We start from the raw sequence: 16,624 nt of genomic DNA on the forward strand, positions 1-16,624 counted from the left end.
TCATTCACAGTTGATCATCATACATTATTTTTATCACTGTGTACAACATTCTCCTGGTTCTGTTCACTTCACTTTGCATCACTTCATATAAGTCTTTCCAGGTTTTTTTGTGATTGTTTTGTTTGTCATCTCTTATGGCCCAATAGTATTCTGTTACAAGCATATACCACTACTTGTTCAGGTATTCCCCAATTGATGAACATCCTTTCAGTTTCCAGTTCTTTGCCACCCCCAAAGAGATCTGCTTTAAATATTTTAGAACATATAGTTTCTTTTCCTTTTTCCTTAATCACCTTAGGAAATAAATCTAATTACTGGATCAAAATGAATATCGATTTTTATAACTCTTTGAGTATAATTCCAGATTGCTCTCCAAAATGGTTGAATCAGTTCAGTTTCACCAGTAATGTATTAGTGTCCCTTTTTTTTCCATATCTCCTCCAACGTTTGTCATTTTGCCCTCATTTTAGCCAATCTGATGGATATGAGATGATATCTCAGTTGTTTGGATTTGCATTTCTCTCATCAATAATAAATTAGAGCATTTTTTCATATAGTTATATATAGCTTCGATTTCTTCATCCAAAAAACTATCTCTTCATATCTTTTGACTATTTATCCAGAGGGGAATGGATCATATTTTTAAATATTTGACAAAGTTTTCTATATGTTTTAGGTATGAGACCTTTATCTGAGAAACTATAAAAAATTTTTCCCAAGTTACTGCTTTCCTTATAATCTTAGCTATGTTTGTTTTATTTGTACAAAAACTTTTCAATTTAGTGTATTTGAGATGAACCATTTTACATTTCACAATGCCTTCTGACTGTTGTTTGTTCATGAATTCTTCTCCTATTCACAAAAATGATATGTGAAATGTTTCCTGTTCTTGTAATCTGTTTATAGTATCTCCCTTTATACCTTCATCAGGTATCCATTTTGGTAAATGGCATAAGATATTGGTCTATATCTAGTTTCTATCAAACTGTTTTCCAGTTTTCTCAAGAATTTTTTTTTATCAAATAGTGAAATCTTATTCCAAAAACTTGGAACTTTTACCTTTGTCAAACACAAATTATAATGATTCTTTATGACTTTATTGTATGTCTATTCTGTTCCACTGATATACTTATCTATTTCTTAGCCAGTACCAGGAAGTTTTGATAATTATTCCTTTATAATATAGTTTGAGATTTAGTACTGCTAGATGATAACATTAACATTTTTTTCATTATTTCCTTTGACATTGTTGACCTTTTGCTTTTCCAAATGAATTCTGTTATTATATTTTCTAGTTCAATAATTATTTTGTAATTTGATTGATATAGCATTGAATAAGTAGATTAATTTAGGTAGAATTGCCATTTTAATTACACTGATTTTGCCCACTCATGAACAATTAATATTTCTTCAGTTATTTAGATCTGACTCCATTTGTATAAGTGTTTTATAATTATTAAGTTTCCGGATTTGTTTTTGGCAGATATATTCCTAGGTATTTTATTCTACCTATGGTTAATTTAAATGGGTTGTCTCTCACTATCTCTTCTTGCAGGGCAATGTTAGTGATATATAAAAAGGCTGATGATTTATGTGGGTTTTTTTTTTTAAACCCTTAACTTCTGTGTATTGGTTCCTTGGTGGAAGAGTGGTAAGGGTGGGCAATGGGGGTCAAGTGACTTGCCCAGGGTCACACAGCTGGGAAGTGTCTGAGGCCAGATTTGAACGTAGGACCTTCCATCTCTAGGCCTGACTCTCAGCCCACTGAGCTACCCAGCTGCCCCTTCTGTGGGTTTGTTTTATATTCTACTTTGCTAAAATTATTCATTGCTTCAATTAATTTTAGTTGAATCTTTATTATTTTCTATATATCTTTTTATATCATCTTTATATTTTTATATCATCAAAGAGATAGTTTTGTTATCTCCTTTGCCCATTCAGATACTTTCAATTTCTTTTTCTTCTCTTATTGCTATAGTTAGCATTTCTAATACAATATTAAATAATATTATTGGTGATAAAGGGCATCCTTGTTTTATTCCTGATCTCATAGGGAAGGCTTCTAACTTATCTTAACTCCATCACTTTCTAAGGTCTAGGCAATTTCTCAAGCCCTGAACTGTAGTGTTTCCACAATGTAAATATTCACTCTAAAATTTTAACAATTGGCTCTAATGAGCTTGTAATGTAAGCTGGCTCCAGCACAACCCTGGATGGTTGGGAATTCAAATGATATAAAAAGCTGGCAAAACTGTGTTGTACAACGATACATATATAACCCAATGGAACTGCTTGTTGGCTTTGAGAGGGGGGGAGGAAAGAGTGGCGGGGAGTGGATCATGGATCATGAATCATGGAAAAACTATTCTAAATTTAAAAAGGGGGAAAATAAAGTAAAATAAAAACTGTGTTGTACAACCCTGGGTTTCTGTCATTCAATTGTTTCAGTCATGTCTGACTCTTCGTGAGCCCATCTGAATTTGTCTTGGCAAAGATACTGGAGTGGTTTGCCATTTCCTTCTCCAGCTCATCTGACAGATGAGGAAACTGAGGCACGCAAGGTTAACTTATCTAGGGTCAAAGAGCTAGTGTCTGAGGCTGAATTTGAACTCGTCTTCCTGATTCTAGGCCTAATACTGTCTCCACTACACCATCACAACCCTGGGTACCCCTCCATAACGTGGTGCTAATTTGAGTGGTTTCATTAAAATAGTATGGAGGGACCAAACTGGTCCTGGAGTCAAAAGCATCTAAGTTCTAATTCCATCAATAAGTAATACTACCTCTTGGCTCAGTGGTTTGAGAGCTGGGCCTAGAGATGGGAGGTCCTGGGTTCAAATGTGACCTCAGACACTTCCCAGCTGTGTGACCCTGGGCAAGTCACTTAATCCCTGTTGCCTAGCCCTTACCATTCTTTTGCCTTGGAAAAAAATACACAATATTGATTCTAAGATGAAAGGTAATGGTTTATTTGAAAATAATAATAATACATCTCTGACCCTTGAGCAAATCATGTAACCACCCTGGGCCTCAGTTTCCTCATACGTAAAATTAGGAGATTGGACCAGACGACCTCAGATCCCTTAGTATAATCTCTGATCTTCTCCCTCCATCTTTATAAATGGCTCACATGTAAAGCAAGGAGCCCATGATGCCTCCCTCGGAAGGGGTATCAAGGACTGCCCACACTGAGTGCTCCCCTTTTCAAACTCCTACAGTATTTATCATCTGGTCCAATCAATCATTGATTTCTTGCTTATTTAATTCATCACTTCAGTGCTAATTCAAATTTAGGCAATACTGATTGGCGTTTCAAATGCGCTGCCTTTGTCATTGTTATTCAGTCCTTCTAGTGTGTCCCGCTGTGGACCAAATATTGTTTGAGGCAGTGATGGGCAAACTTTTTAAAGAGGGGCCAAAGGAAAGGAAATGCTCATCTGTCAGTCTGTTTCTAAGGCAACTCTTTCGAAGTTTCATTGTATTGTATCCTACTCGTTGTATTCATCAGATTAGGAATAATGTCACCTGGCAGATAGAATATTTCAGGGGGCTGCATCTGGCCTGCAGGCCATAGTTTGCCCATCACTGGTTTGAGGGTTTTTTTTATTTAGGCAAAGATACTGGAGTGGTTTTCCAGGTCCTTCTTGAGTGGATGAAGGCCAACTCAGGTTAAATGACTTGCCCAGGGTCTCAAAACTATTAAGTGTCTGAGACAAGATTTGAACTCAAGTCTTCCTGACTCCAGGCCCAAAAGTCTATCTGCTGAGCTCCCCTTGCTGCCTCTCCATACTCCCCTCAACTCCTCTACTGCCTTTTGCTCTCTCCTAAAAGGAGATCTATTTGAAATGGAAATAATATGAGTATGCACAGGAAAAAAAAATCAATGATAAGTTGCGTTCAGACTTTATTCAAGTCAGATTTGGGGAGAAAAGGACACTCTTTAGATTCTAAACACCTGCAGGGCAAGGGAGCTGTCACACTTCTGGCAGGTCAGATCCACAATAAGCACCCAATAGCTATTAGATCAATTCAATTAACAGACATCATTTAATAATAACCAATCATGTTTCTAAAAGACTAGAGATTGCAAAGTACTTTCTCACATTGACCCTCTGAGGTAGCTAATAATTACACTATTATTGTGTGAGAACTAAAATTAATATCCAAATACTCCAAGTATTATACTTAATAAGATTTATTAATAATAACTAGAAGAAAAAGAAATAAAAAGACAAAAGTAAAAGCCTGAGTAAAGCCTGCTTTCCCAGCCACGCACGTGGGAAAAAGAGAGAAAGAAAGAGGGGCTACACACAACTATATACAAACAACGCAAGCACGTAACTTGGGCATGAAAGGGAAAGGCTTCTGGGTAATGTAGTTCATGAGGTTCAAGCTGTTCTAATTATACAATTGTCATCTTATAGAAGAAGAAGCTCAAAAGCAGAGTGACTTGGCCAGGGTCATACAGCTAGTAGGGATGCCACCCGCACCTAAATCTTCTGACTCAGGACCAAATTCATTCCACTAGCCTATGCTGCCTCTCATGGCCTTGATACAAAGAATGGGAGCCTGGACAGGAGATTGTGATTGGGTCATACCGTGGCTCACGCGGCCTTGTGCCTTGGTTTCCCCACTTGTAAAAGGGAACGAATTAATGCCTAGTATCTGCCTAGTGTCAGTATTGTAAGAGCTAGTGAATCAACCTGATTGTTCATTGTACTGAGAGGCAGTGAGGTGCCCCCATGGAATGAGAGACAGGCCTGGAATCAGGAGGACCAGGGTTCAATATCTGGCCCCGGACACTTGGTTCTAAGGCAGAAGAGTGGTAAGGGTAGGCAATGGGGGTCAAGTGATTTACCCAGGATCACACAGCTAGGAAATGTCTGAGGCCAAATTTGAACCTCCCATCTCTGGGCCTGGCTCTCCATCCACTGAACCACCCAGCTGTGTGATCCTGGGCAAGACACTTCACCCCATTTGCCAAGAGTTATTACTAAGACCGAAAATAAGGGTTTGTTTGGTGTTGGTTTTTTTAACCCTTAACTTCTATGTATTGGATCCTAGGTGGAAAAGTGGTAAGGGTGGGCAATGGGGGTCAAGTAACTTGCCCAGGGGCACACAGCTGGGAAGTGTCTGAGGCCGGATTTGAACCCAGGACCTCCCATCCCTAGGCCTGACTCTCAATCCACTAAGCTACCCAGCTGCCCCCATGTTTGGTGTTTTTTTAAAGAAAGGAAGAAAGAAAATTGTACTTGAGACCATGGGCAAAAGGATGAGAGCTTAGGAGAAGCCCATTTGCCCAGAGTTATTACTAAGACCAAAAATAAGGGTTTTTTGTTTTTGTTTTTGTTTTTGTTTTGAAAGAAAGAAAGAAAATTGTACCTGAGACCATGGGCAGAAGGATGAGAGCTTGGGAGAAGCCTGTTTGCCTAGAGTTATTACTAAGATTGAAAATAAGGGTTTGGTTTTGTTTTTTAAGAAAGAAAGAAAATTGTACTTGAGAACCATGGGCAGAAAGATGAGAGCTTGGGAGAAGCCCGTTTGCCTAGAATTATTACTAAGATTGAAAATAAGGGTTTGGTTTGGTTTTTTAAGAAGGAAAGAAAGAAAGAAAATTGTACTTGAGAACCATGGGTAGAAGGATGAGAGCTTGGGAGAAGGACGCTTTATAGAGATGCTCTATATGAATGGACTCACTCAAGCTAAACTTCACAGATATGCTACAACGATCACTTTGGAAAAGCCCATTTTGCCCAGCCCAGGAGGTAACAATAATCCAGAAAGGAGAGATCGAAGAGGCACAGAACCAGATTATTATTTTTTCCATGCTCTCTCCCTTCCCACATTATAGACCTGATTGAGGCCAAAGGAAGGATGGAGGAGAGTAGCAAGAATGCTAAAATGAACAAGAGAGGAGCAGGGAGGACGCCTCTGATACGCCACTTGCCCACTATGTAATGCTCTGCACAAGCCCCTCGGCCTCTCTGAACCTCAGTTTTCTCTTCTGTAAAATAAAAACAATAATAATAGTAATAATAAGCTACCGTATCCTACCTACCTCACAGGGTTTGGGGGAAAATCGAGGGATCTAAGGTAGGGTTAGTGAAAATATCTTGCCCATCCCAGAGCATCATCCATAAGAGAAAGTGGCTAATAGGCCCCTTTGCCAACCCTCGCCACCCACTCCCGTGTAAACGCTGAAGAGCGATGCCTCGCTCACAGCATCTCTCGTGCCGTCTGGCATCCACTTCCCCAGCTAGACTCGAAAGGAACAGAGATCTAATGCTCCTGGCCTTGTGCACTGCACTAGGAAAGGGGGCTGGTGATTCACCAAGACTCCAGCCCTCCCACGCCCCCTCTCCAAGCTGGGGCTCTCACGGCCGCCCTCGGCAACATGCATCTCCCTTCTGCACATACACCCACCCCTCGTGGCTGGTGGAGAAACACGCATCGGGGAAAATCAGGTGGCAGAAGCAGAGCTGCAGCGACGAAGGCAAAGGGGGAAAAGGGGGCGCCCTGAGCAGGCAGGAGAATCCCCTCCCGGACACCACCCGCAGGAGCTGGCAAGGGGGCCAAAGAAGGCCAGCCTCTTGGACCACCAAAAGAAGCATCAGCATCCGGGACAGGGTGATGAGACGTTACAGAATGATCCACCCATTTTTGTGGCTTTTTAAAGGTTTCCCTGGGTACTTTTACCCTTATTCTCCATCCCTAGTTCTACAGATGAGGCAACCAAGATCCAAAAGAGAAGTGAAAAAGACTTGTCAACTATGAGGAAAGGGGAGGGAATAAGCATTTATATTTTGGTTTTGTTGTCCAGTCATTTTTTTCAGTTGTGTTCAACTCTTCCTGACCCCATTTGGAGTTTTCTTGGCAAAGATAATGGAGTGGTTTATCCATTTCCTTCTCTAGCTCATTTTATAGGTGAGGAAACTGAAGTAATAAACAGAGGTAAGTGACTTGCCTAGGGTCATACAGCTAGTAAGTGTCAGAGGCCAGGTTTGAATTCAGAAAAATGAGTCTTCCTGACTCCAGGCCTGGCACTCTATCCACTGTGCCACTTAAGTGCCCCTAAATATTTATCTACAATGACACATGTAAAATCCGGTGGTGGGGGCAGTTGGGTAGCTCAGTGGATTGAGAGCCAGGACTAAATACAGGAGGTCCTCGGTTCAAACCCGGCCTCAGACACTTCCCTGCTGTATGACCCTGAGCAAGTCACTTAACTCCCATTGCCTAGCCCTTACTACTCTTCTGCCTTGGAACCAATACACAGTATTGATTCCAAGATGGAAGGTAAGGGTTTTTAAAAATAAATAAAAATTAAAATAAATAAATAAATAACAGACAAATAAATAAATAGATGGATGGATGGGTGGCTGAACAAATAAACAAACAAATAAATAAATAAATGAGCAAATAAATAAATAAATAAGCAAATAAATAAATGAGCAAATGAACAAATAAATGAATAAATGAATAAGTGAACGAATAAATAAATAAATAAATAAGCAGGTGAATGAATGAATGGATAAATAAATAAATAAATGAAGCCCGTGGGATTGCTCGTTGGCTATGGAAGAGGAATGGGAGGAGGGGAGGAAAAGAACATGAATTATGGAACCATGGAAAAATATTCTAAATTAATTCATTTAAAAATTTCAAATAGGGGCAGCTGGGTAGCTCAGTGGATTGAGAGCTAGGCCTAGAGACAGGAGGTCCTAGGTTCAAACCCGGCCTCAGCCACTTCCCAGCTGTGTGACCCTGGGCAAGTCACTTGACCCCCATTGCCCACCCTTACCAATCTTCCACCTATGAGACAATACACCGAAGTATAAGGGTTTAAAAAAAAAAGTCAAAAAAAAATTCAAATAAATAAATAAATGTTTATCTAGCACCTGTCTACTATGTGTCCAACTCTGTACTCATAAGCACTTTACAAATATCTTATCTGATCCTCATAATAACTTTGAGATGTATATGCTATTATTATCCCCATTTTCAAGTTGAGGAAACTTATGCAAGCAGAACTTAGGTGACTTGCTCAGGATCACACACAATCAGCGTTTAAGGCAGAATTTTAAGTGAAATCTTAAAGATTCCAGCCCCATCACTGGAGCCACCAGGTACCTACTCTATCTTGATACGACATTAAGATTTTAAGGTTGTGACTTTGCTAGGACTACAACCCTTCCTATTCTGATTATCTTTTAACTTATACCACATTATTTCCTTGCAGACTCTTTCTTTTATATGGAAAACAAGGACTCTTTTATTTCTGGAGATGACTTAAGTAAGGGCTGACTGAAAAAAAAAGTGATAAATAATAGCAGTGATGATAATAATAATAATAATAAACATTTATATAGCACTATAAATTTCACAAATAATTTTACATGCATTATCTCGTTTGAGCCTCACAGTAACCCTCTGTGAGACAGATAACGCAAATATTATTAGCCCTATTTTAAAGAGAAGAAATTGAGATTTAAGGAGCAGCTAGGTTGAGAGGGCAACAGATCTGGAGTCTGAAAGACCTGGGTTCATATATGGTCTCAGACACTTCCTAGATTTATGACTCTGGGCAAGTCACTTAACCTCAACTGCCTACTCCTTGCCACTATTCTTTCTTAGAATTGACAATAATAAAAAAATAAAAATAAATAAAATAAAGCAGATTTTAAAATAAATAAATTTTGAAGTAAAAATAAAATTAAAAAGAAAAGAATAAAATTGAGTGTCAGAGAGTTATAAATGACTTGTCAGACAGCCTTGGAGATAGGATTCAAACCCAGAACTTCTTGACACCAAATCCAACACCTGTTGGTGGTCACTATTATTTTCTTGATTCTCTGATGTTATCTCTATTTAGCAAAGTACTTTATAAACCAAAAAGTATTATATATAATTTTTGCCATTGTTATTTGTAAAAATAACTAGTCACCATGTTAATAATGGAACCAGCCCAGCCGTTTGAGGTAAAGAAAAGAAATTTTAAGTTTAATTATGTACTAATTAAAGTGTTTGAGAGACAGACTATCCAACCAAAAGCATTAGTCCTTTATAAAGAATGCTAGAGGTGGGGCAGTTAGAAGGCTCAGTGGATTGAGAGCCTAGAGACAGGAGGTCCTGAGTTCAAATCTGAACTCAGATACCTCCTACGTGTGTGACCTTGGGCAAGTCACTTAACCCTAATGGCCTATCCCATACCACTCTTCTGCTTTGGAACCAACATACAATATTCTAAGACAGAAGGTGATGGTTTTTAAAAAGTTTTTTAAAAAAATAAAAAATAAATAAAGGATAGTAGGCTACTTTGACCTAGCATTCAACAAATACTTATTAATAAGCATCTGCCCAGTACTAGATGCCAGAGAATAATAAGATAATCTCAATAACAAAACAGTCCTTTTCACACTACTAGGGAGAATATGTATATACACAAATAAGGATGACATAAGCAGGAGTAAAAAAAAAATAAAAAATAAACAGAGGATTCTAGGTTCAGAGTTAGAAGGGACCTACGAGGGCCATTTAGTCTAAGCCTCCCACCCCTTACTGTGGCCTAAATAGGTTAAGTGACCTGCTGAAAATTACACAGTAATAGAGCTGGTAATTGAACCCATTTCTTATGAATCCAAATTTGACAATATTTCTACTGCAACACACAGCTTAAAACATAATCAAGACAAAGGAAAGGGTCAAATTCCCTGGAAATTGAAGAGAGAACTAGAGATATTTCCAGGATGGTGGGGAAAAAAACACACCGGATTTCAAGTCATGGTGCCAGGCTTAGACCCAAGATGAAAACTATGTTAGAAAACAGAGCCCCTCCCCCAAGGTTTCTCTATTCTTTAATAACAATGAAATCAGTAGATAACTTGATATTTGCCTTGTGATCAAAAGTGCAAAAGAGTTTTTAAAATGTAATTCAATAAACTTGCATTTTATATTTGTGGAAAAAAAATAATAAAGTCATGGTGCCAGGACTCAAATTCATCTTTGTTACTGGGTAAATTGTTTCCCTTCTCAGGATTCCTCATTTTTAAAAATGAAGGAGTTCGACTATATAATCTCTAAAGGTCCTTTCCAGTTCTAAATCCTCTCCTCTCTCCTCTCCCTCTCCCTCTCCCTCTCCCTCTCCCTCTCCCTCTCCCTCTCCCTCTCCCTCTCTCTCCTCTCTCCTCTCTCCTCTCTCCTCTCTCCTCTCTCTCTCTCTCTCTCTCTCTCTCTCTCTCTCTCTCTCTCTCTCTCTCTCTCTCTCTCCCCCTCTCCCTCTCCCTCTCCCTCTCCCTCTCTCTCTGTTTTGTGGAACAGGGGGGGATGGAGGGTGAGGGAATTGCATGCCAAGGAGTGTTAAGAAGACTTTACAGAAGATTTAGCATCTGAACTGTACCTTGAAGAAAAAGAAATTTCAAAAATTGAGAAAGATAGAGTTCACTCCAGGCATTAGGCTCATACATATTCACAGAAGCAATGAGAAGGGAGGTGAACAGTTTAGTTTCTGAAATGAATATTGTCTGCTCGGATGCCCCTGGAGAGAAGGGCATAGAGATAGGCCAAACAAAAGGCAAAACCACACATGTAGACACTGAGTTATCCAAGTGGACAGAGAAAACACTTACTCTTTAAAAGCATTTTGAAAATAAATAAAAATTTTTGTGCTTTTGCATATGACCTCTACATTTGCCAAATTAAAAAAACAATTGAGTTGCTTAGGAGCACATGGAATTCTTTCCCCAAAAGTACCATTTTACTTTTTTAAAAAAATCTTTTACCTCAACCCAAAGTTGTGGTGATTCACTATAACCATATCATATAGATTAATTTCCAAGGGACTAAATACCTTAGGGTTGATTTTTGGTTTCTTACCAGGATCCGTGCAATTCTTGGCTGCCTGAGTCCCATTAACTGATGCCATCAGTCTTCTGTTCCTCCATACTTCAGGTAATTTATGTTTGTCTTTGGAAGCTGTTTCATGTCCTATATTAAAAAAGTATATTAATAAGAAAAATAATAGCTAACATTTATGTAGTACTTACTATGTGCAAGGTACTGTGTTAAGCACTTAACAGTTATTTCATTATATGCTCACGATAACCTTGGTGCTCTTATAATCCTTCTTTTAAAGATGAGGAAACTGGGGCAAATAGGTTATAGGACTTGCCCAGGCTTATACAGCTAACAACTGTCTGAGGATGGATATGAACTTAGTTCTTCTTAACTCGAGGCCCAGCACTAACCACTGTGCCACTATGCTACCCCTTCATGTCTCAGCAATGTCCCTAGAATCACACATTTTGGACATCTAGAATCCCGTCTGTAGAATAACTCACATTTCTATGGTGCTTTACAGTTTACAAAGTTCTTTTCTCCCATCATCCCTCTGGAGATGGTTAGATACCTCCAAGATGATCATTCCCAAATTAAAAGAGAAGAAAGTGAGGTTCAGGACTGTGACAGTTTTCAACTGCTACAAATCATAGAACTAGTAAAATGGCACACACAAGTCTTAAATCCAGATATTTCTACTCTTCTTTCCCCTTAACTACCTCTCTTATAAATATGATAGTTTTCTTGCTTCAGTCTGTATGCAGTATATTCTTTTAATGAGTACATTTAGAATATGCTCAAGGCCCTTGATTTATAGCATAGTAGTCTATTACATATGCCAAATAATGATATAAATGTTCTTAAACATTTTGAGAGTTACTCCTAATCTATTTTTTAAAAAATTTTAATTACATTATTCTCTGTTTAGAATAAATGCCCACCTTTTTTCTCTTGGTAGTTTAAAGTTAAACCCGGATTTTGTCTTGGCTTTGCCCTTAGCTATGTGTGACCTCGGGTAAGTAATTTCTTCTCTCTGAGTCTCAATTTTCTCATCTGTAAAATGAGTAGATGGAATAAATAATCTCTAAGCTCCCTTTCAGTTCTAAGCATCTTCGATTCAATACTGTTAACAGTTAGATGTGAGGATATGAAATAAATATTCTCATCTAAGGGCTCTTCATTGTTTTATTTCTGGTATATAACTAGATAGAAAAGACATTCTATGCATCCCACTGCAAAGCATCAATTATCAAGGCATTCAACTAACTACTCCAGTTGAAGACATACAAATAATCTTTTTTTTGTCCACAGTTAAGAGAACCTCTTTTTACTGCCCTCAAATTGTCTAGTATAGGTAGTTTAAAATAAAATCCAGACATAACAGCTTAGTTAGTGTGTGTACCATTTTATTTCACCTTCTCCCCCAGTGTCTTAAAATTCCTATTACTTATCTTTGAAAATCAGACAGGACTTGTTTCTCCAGAGCTTTTCAGTGTCTGGCACATAGTTGGTACTTAATAAGTACTGGTTGACTAACTGATTTCTTGGCAATGATTATATCACTTTGCCTTTCTTGGACATTGAACAATAGAGGCAGAAAGGTTGGAGCACTGAGTTGAGGGACTATGAAATTCTTCATGAATTTTGTTAATGGCATCATTATCCATATACTCTTCCTTGCCCTTCAGGGCCTGATTTTTTTTTTCCCTTCTCCACACCTCCAACCCCAAATTGATGACCAATCTTTAGAATTAAATATGACAATCTCCAAGTCACTTTCTCCCTTTGAGCATGCACTTTAAGTGTGGAAGAGCCAAGATCACAGAGGAAAGATGATTCTGGAATAAATCCACTGACTCGAAGCCTTCCCCTTGCCTTTTCCCTGCAGAAAATTCTCACCCCTGGATAGTACTCTTGGATCACCACCACCAGGACACATCTGAGTGAAGCCCGTGAAGCCGGAGAAGGTCAGGATTTTAGGTGTGCCTTTCACAGTAAACATAGACACTAGTATATCAAATGGTGGTAGGGGTGGTGGGAGGTGGTGCTTATGAAGAACCGGGGAAACTCAGCAATGCAAAACTAGAGCCTGTGACAGAGGAAGAAGGGACTTTATAATTAGAAGACCTTACTTAGTTCCACCTGTATGACCTTTGGCAAGTCCCTCAACTCAGCCTCTGTTTTCTCCTTCTTCAAGACAAAAAACCGAAAACAAACTAATTCCCAGATTGGACGAGATCAAGCCCTTCCAAGTCTTTTAAATCCTATGCACACTCCCGGCTCGCAAATGCACAAGGGAGGAGTGGATGAGTACCTTGGCTAGGCAAGGGGTGACCTCGAAGATGCCCTTTCGGGGATCTAAACTCCGCTCCCCTCGCACGACCCCCTCACGTCTAAACCGACCTCCAACCATTCTCCTACTCCCTCGACCTACCGAGGCTGGTGAGTACACTGGTCGCACACCACACCAAGGACAGGACTCCGCAGATGAAACCAACTTGATGCAGCAGCATCTCTCGCCTCCGGTGAACTTTCCGGGATTGGAGTAGCCCCTGGAGCCGGCGCGGAGGAGGCAGCGGCAGCGGCGCCATCCCGGAGTGAGCGCCTTCACTGGGCACACTCTGCCGAGAGCAGTCGGAGATGGGGAGGGACCCCTGAGGCCAAAACGCGGATTGGGGGAAAGGAAGAAGAGGGAGAGGTGGATCTCAAAGGCGAGCAGCTCTCGGGAAGGTCTTCATGGCCCAAAGACGAAGTCCGTTGTGGAGTCCAAAAGGGGAAGAGGCGAGCGCGAAGAGCGCTCAGAGCCCAGCTGCCACCCTGCACCCTACGCAAGCCATAGCTCCAGGACTGGAAGATAGAGCTGCTGCCTGCAACAGCAGCGGTGGCGGCTCCCCAGAGAGCCCTTGGGGTTCACTTCAGCGCCCCCAGCTACCCGCCTGACCCGACCTTCTTCCTCTCGTTAGCCTGACCCTTCGGGCGCTGCTGCTGCTGAGCTGCAGAGGGGAGCGCGCTGGCTTTCCCAGGGGAGCTCGGGCTTCAGCCGGAGGGCACGATCGTAGCTAGCTTACAGCCCCCGCTGCCTGGTCCGGGAAGGGAGGGGTCTTGGGACTGGCTGCCCTAAGAGGTGCTCGAGGCTCAGCGCCTGGGAGTCACCCCTCTGGCAGTCAGCATCCTTCTTCCAAGTTTAGCTACCAGGTCGCCTATGCAGCCTCCTGCTCTCTCTCTTCTGGTGTGCAAAAGCGCAGGTGGCAAAATGGCCCGGGGGCCTGGGAGGCTGGGGGTGAGGGGCTCGAATGAGACCCGAGTCTGCAATACCGTGCAGGATTCCTGCTCGGATTCCCAGGAGGAGACTTTCTTCCGGGAGGGTTGGGAGGTGACAAGCTCCTGCCTCCAGCCCCTGTTCTCCCCCGGTAACTTTCTCACAAGGTTCCCAGACTCCTCGCGCCTGCGTCTGAGATGCTTCAACGCCTCCCTCCCTCTTCTTCCCCTCCCTCTCTCTGTGTCTATACACACATACACTCACACACACACACACGCACGCACGCACACACACACACGTGTGTACTCCCCCGGGGCTCTCTCCCTCCTGCTTTTCCCCGCCTCCTCTCCCCCCCTTCCCCCCAGATTAGCTAGTGACCAATGTAAATAATCTTCCTCCCATTTCCGCCCCCCCCCACCCCGCCCCCTGGTAAAGGAATGAAATGTTTCTGTGCAATCATCTCCTGCTGCGGCTTTTTTTTTTTTAAACCATAAGTAGATCTCAAATTTGAGATTTCTACAGAGTAACTCTCACAGGGACTTATTCTGACCATCAGCGGCGCCCCCCAGGACCTATTTGGTTTATATCCCGATAATCTTTAAAGTTGTAGAGCAAACCCCTTTTTCATAGGTTATCTCAGGGGGTCATCGCCTTAGAAAATTATCTAGTTCAGAACCCTCATTTTACAGAGAAGGAAACTGAGTGGATGAGTGACTAGTCTCAGTTGGCGTAGGTAGAGTTGAGATCCAAAGCCAAATCTTCTTTTAATTCTCAAATCCAAATTCTTTTCGTTATGCCGTTTTGTAGCCCTCTAGTAAAGTTGATGAAGAAAATACCATTGACCATGCGAGCTACAAGAGATCTTGAACACCATTAGATGTTCGGGAAAGGGGGGTTGGGGGGGGGGGGCGGGAAGCACCGAGTTTACAGTCAGAAGAGGGCGTGTTGAATCCTGAAGTCTACTACTGAAACCTGCTTGACCTTGAGAAAATCACTCCTCTGCCCCATTGTCCTCATCTGTCAAACAAGTGGAGTAGATTAGATGACCTGTGCGGTCCCTTGCAGCTTTAAATGCTGTGATCCAATCCATTTCATTTAAAAACGAGATCACCAACGTAAGACCCAGAGAAGCAAATGGAATAAATTAGTAAATTAGACAACTGGTGAGGGGCAGTGCCAGACCCAGAGTCAGAGGACCTGAGTTCACAATTACTAGCAGTGGGAACCTGAGCAAATCACTTAACGCTGTTTGCCTGTGTTTCCTTATCTGTAAAATGAGCTGGAGAAAGAAATGGCAAATTACTCCATTGTCTTTGCCAAGAAGACTCCAAATGGGGACCAATCACTTGTGTCAATAAATTCAGTATTTTTTGTAGGCTACTGAAGGAGTTCTGTGCCACTACAAATAATTATGGTCTCTGTCATGGGTTTTGGGACCATAAATTAAGGCATCAGTGAAATGACCTTAAGTAAAAGGTGGGAAGTGGGTAAATTATTCAGATAATCCTTATGAAATAATGAAAAGAACACTAAGTCTGGAGTCAGAGGCTCTGAATTCTAGGTAGCTTCTGCCACCTGAGAGCTCTTGGGCAAGTCACCTAACTTTGTAGAACCTGCTTCTTTCTCTGTAAAATGAAAGTTATAATATGTGCATGTTCTACCTCAAAGGGTTGCTGAAGGGACTGTGTAAACCAGGAACAAAATAACAACAAAAGGCAGAGTTAGATTCAGACCCAAACTTGCTGACTCTTGGGTCTAGTATTCCCAAATTCATTTTCTATTCCTACCCTCTTATTTAGGATTTTAAGGTCAAGACTTGGAAGGGGCCTGTCTGATCCAATCCCCTTGTTTTTAGAAATGATAAAAATCAAGCACTAAAAAGAGTAAATGACTTGCCAAGTTCACACAGATAGCAAATAGCAGAGCAGAGAATTGAGGCCAGGTCTTTTGCCTTCAAATTCAGTGTTTTTTCTACTATACCACAATGCATGAGTGGAATGAAGTACAAAAGGAAAGAATGAAAATAAATTATATGAGCCATGCAAACAAACAGCACTCCATCAAGAAAACATTAGCACTGGCCTCCTAAGGCATTCTCCCAAAGGAATATTCTGTTGGTGATGCTGAGTGAAGCTAGTCCACGGATCTGGCTAAAAAGTCCCTGGGACTCAGTTTTACATACTCCACTGAGAGAAAGCTTGAAGATTTCCCAAGCTTCTGAGTCTTTCTGTTTCTCAAGGGTTGTATGCGTGTGCTCATGAGCTTGTGTATTTTCAGTGATAGACCTGGACCTTTACATCTTAAATGACTAAGAAAAAAATGAAGGGAAAGGAAAGAGGAGACAATTACAAAGCAGCATCTCTGATGCTATGTTTTCATTCAATTAGAAGCATTATTGTAAACATTAATGGAGCAAAATCTCTGCCAAAGAGGTTTCATAGTTAGGACCATTCCCCCTTTGTTAATGGAATGGTCCAGGATCCTATATTTATATTGTAAGGTAGTCAAAAATTCATATTTTCATGATAATAA

General features: G+C 40.9%; 1 protein-coding gene across 1 annotated transcript in view; it reads right to left on the reverse strand.

Annotated features, from left to right (window-relative positions):
* SLC24A4 (solute carrier family 24 member 4) overlaps positions 1-13,385 on the reverse strand; it is a 275,567-nt gene extending 262,182 nt beyond the window's left edge. Inside the window, exons 1-2 of the mRNA XM_044659999.1 lie at positions 13,268-13,385; positions 10,873-10,983 (exon numbers count right to left, since the gene is read on the reverse strand). Coding sequence (XP_044515934.1) covers positions 10,873-10,983; positions 13,268-13,346 — 190 coding nt within the window. The 5' untranslated portion in view covers positions 13,347-13,385. The remainder of the gene's footprint in view (positions 1-10,872; positions 10,984-13,267) is intronic.
* Between the last annotated feature and the right edge of the window lie 3,239 nt (positions 13,386-16,624).

Source organism: Gracilinanus agilis, chromosome 2 (assembly GCF_016433145.1).
Source record: "Gracilinanus agilis isolate LMUSP501 chromosome 2, AgileGrace, whole genome shotgun sequence".
Taxonomy (NCBI): domain Eukaryota; kingdom Metazoa; phylum Chordata; class Mammalia; order Didelphimorphia; family Didelphidae; genus Gracilinanus; species Gracilinanus agilis.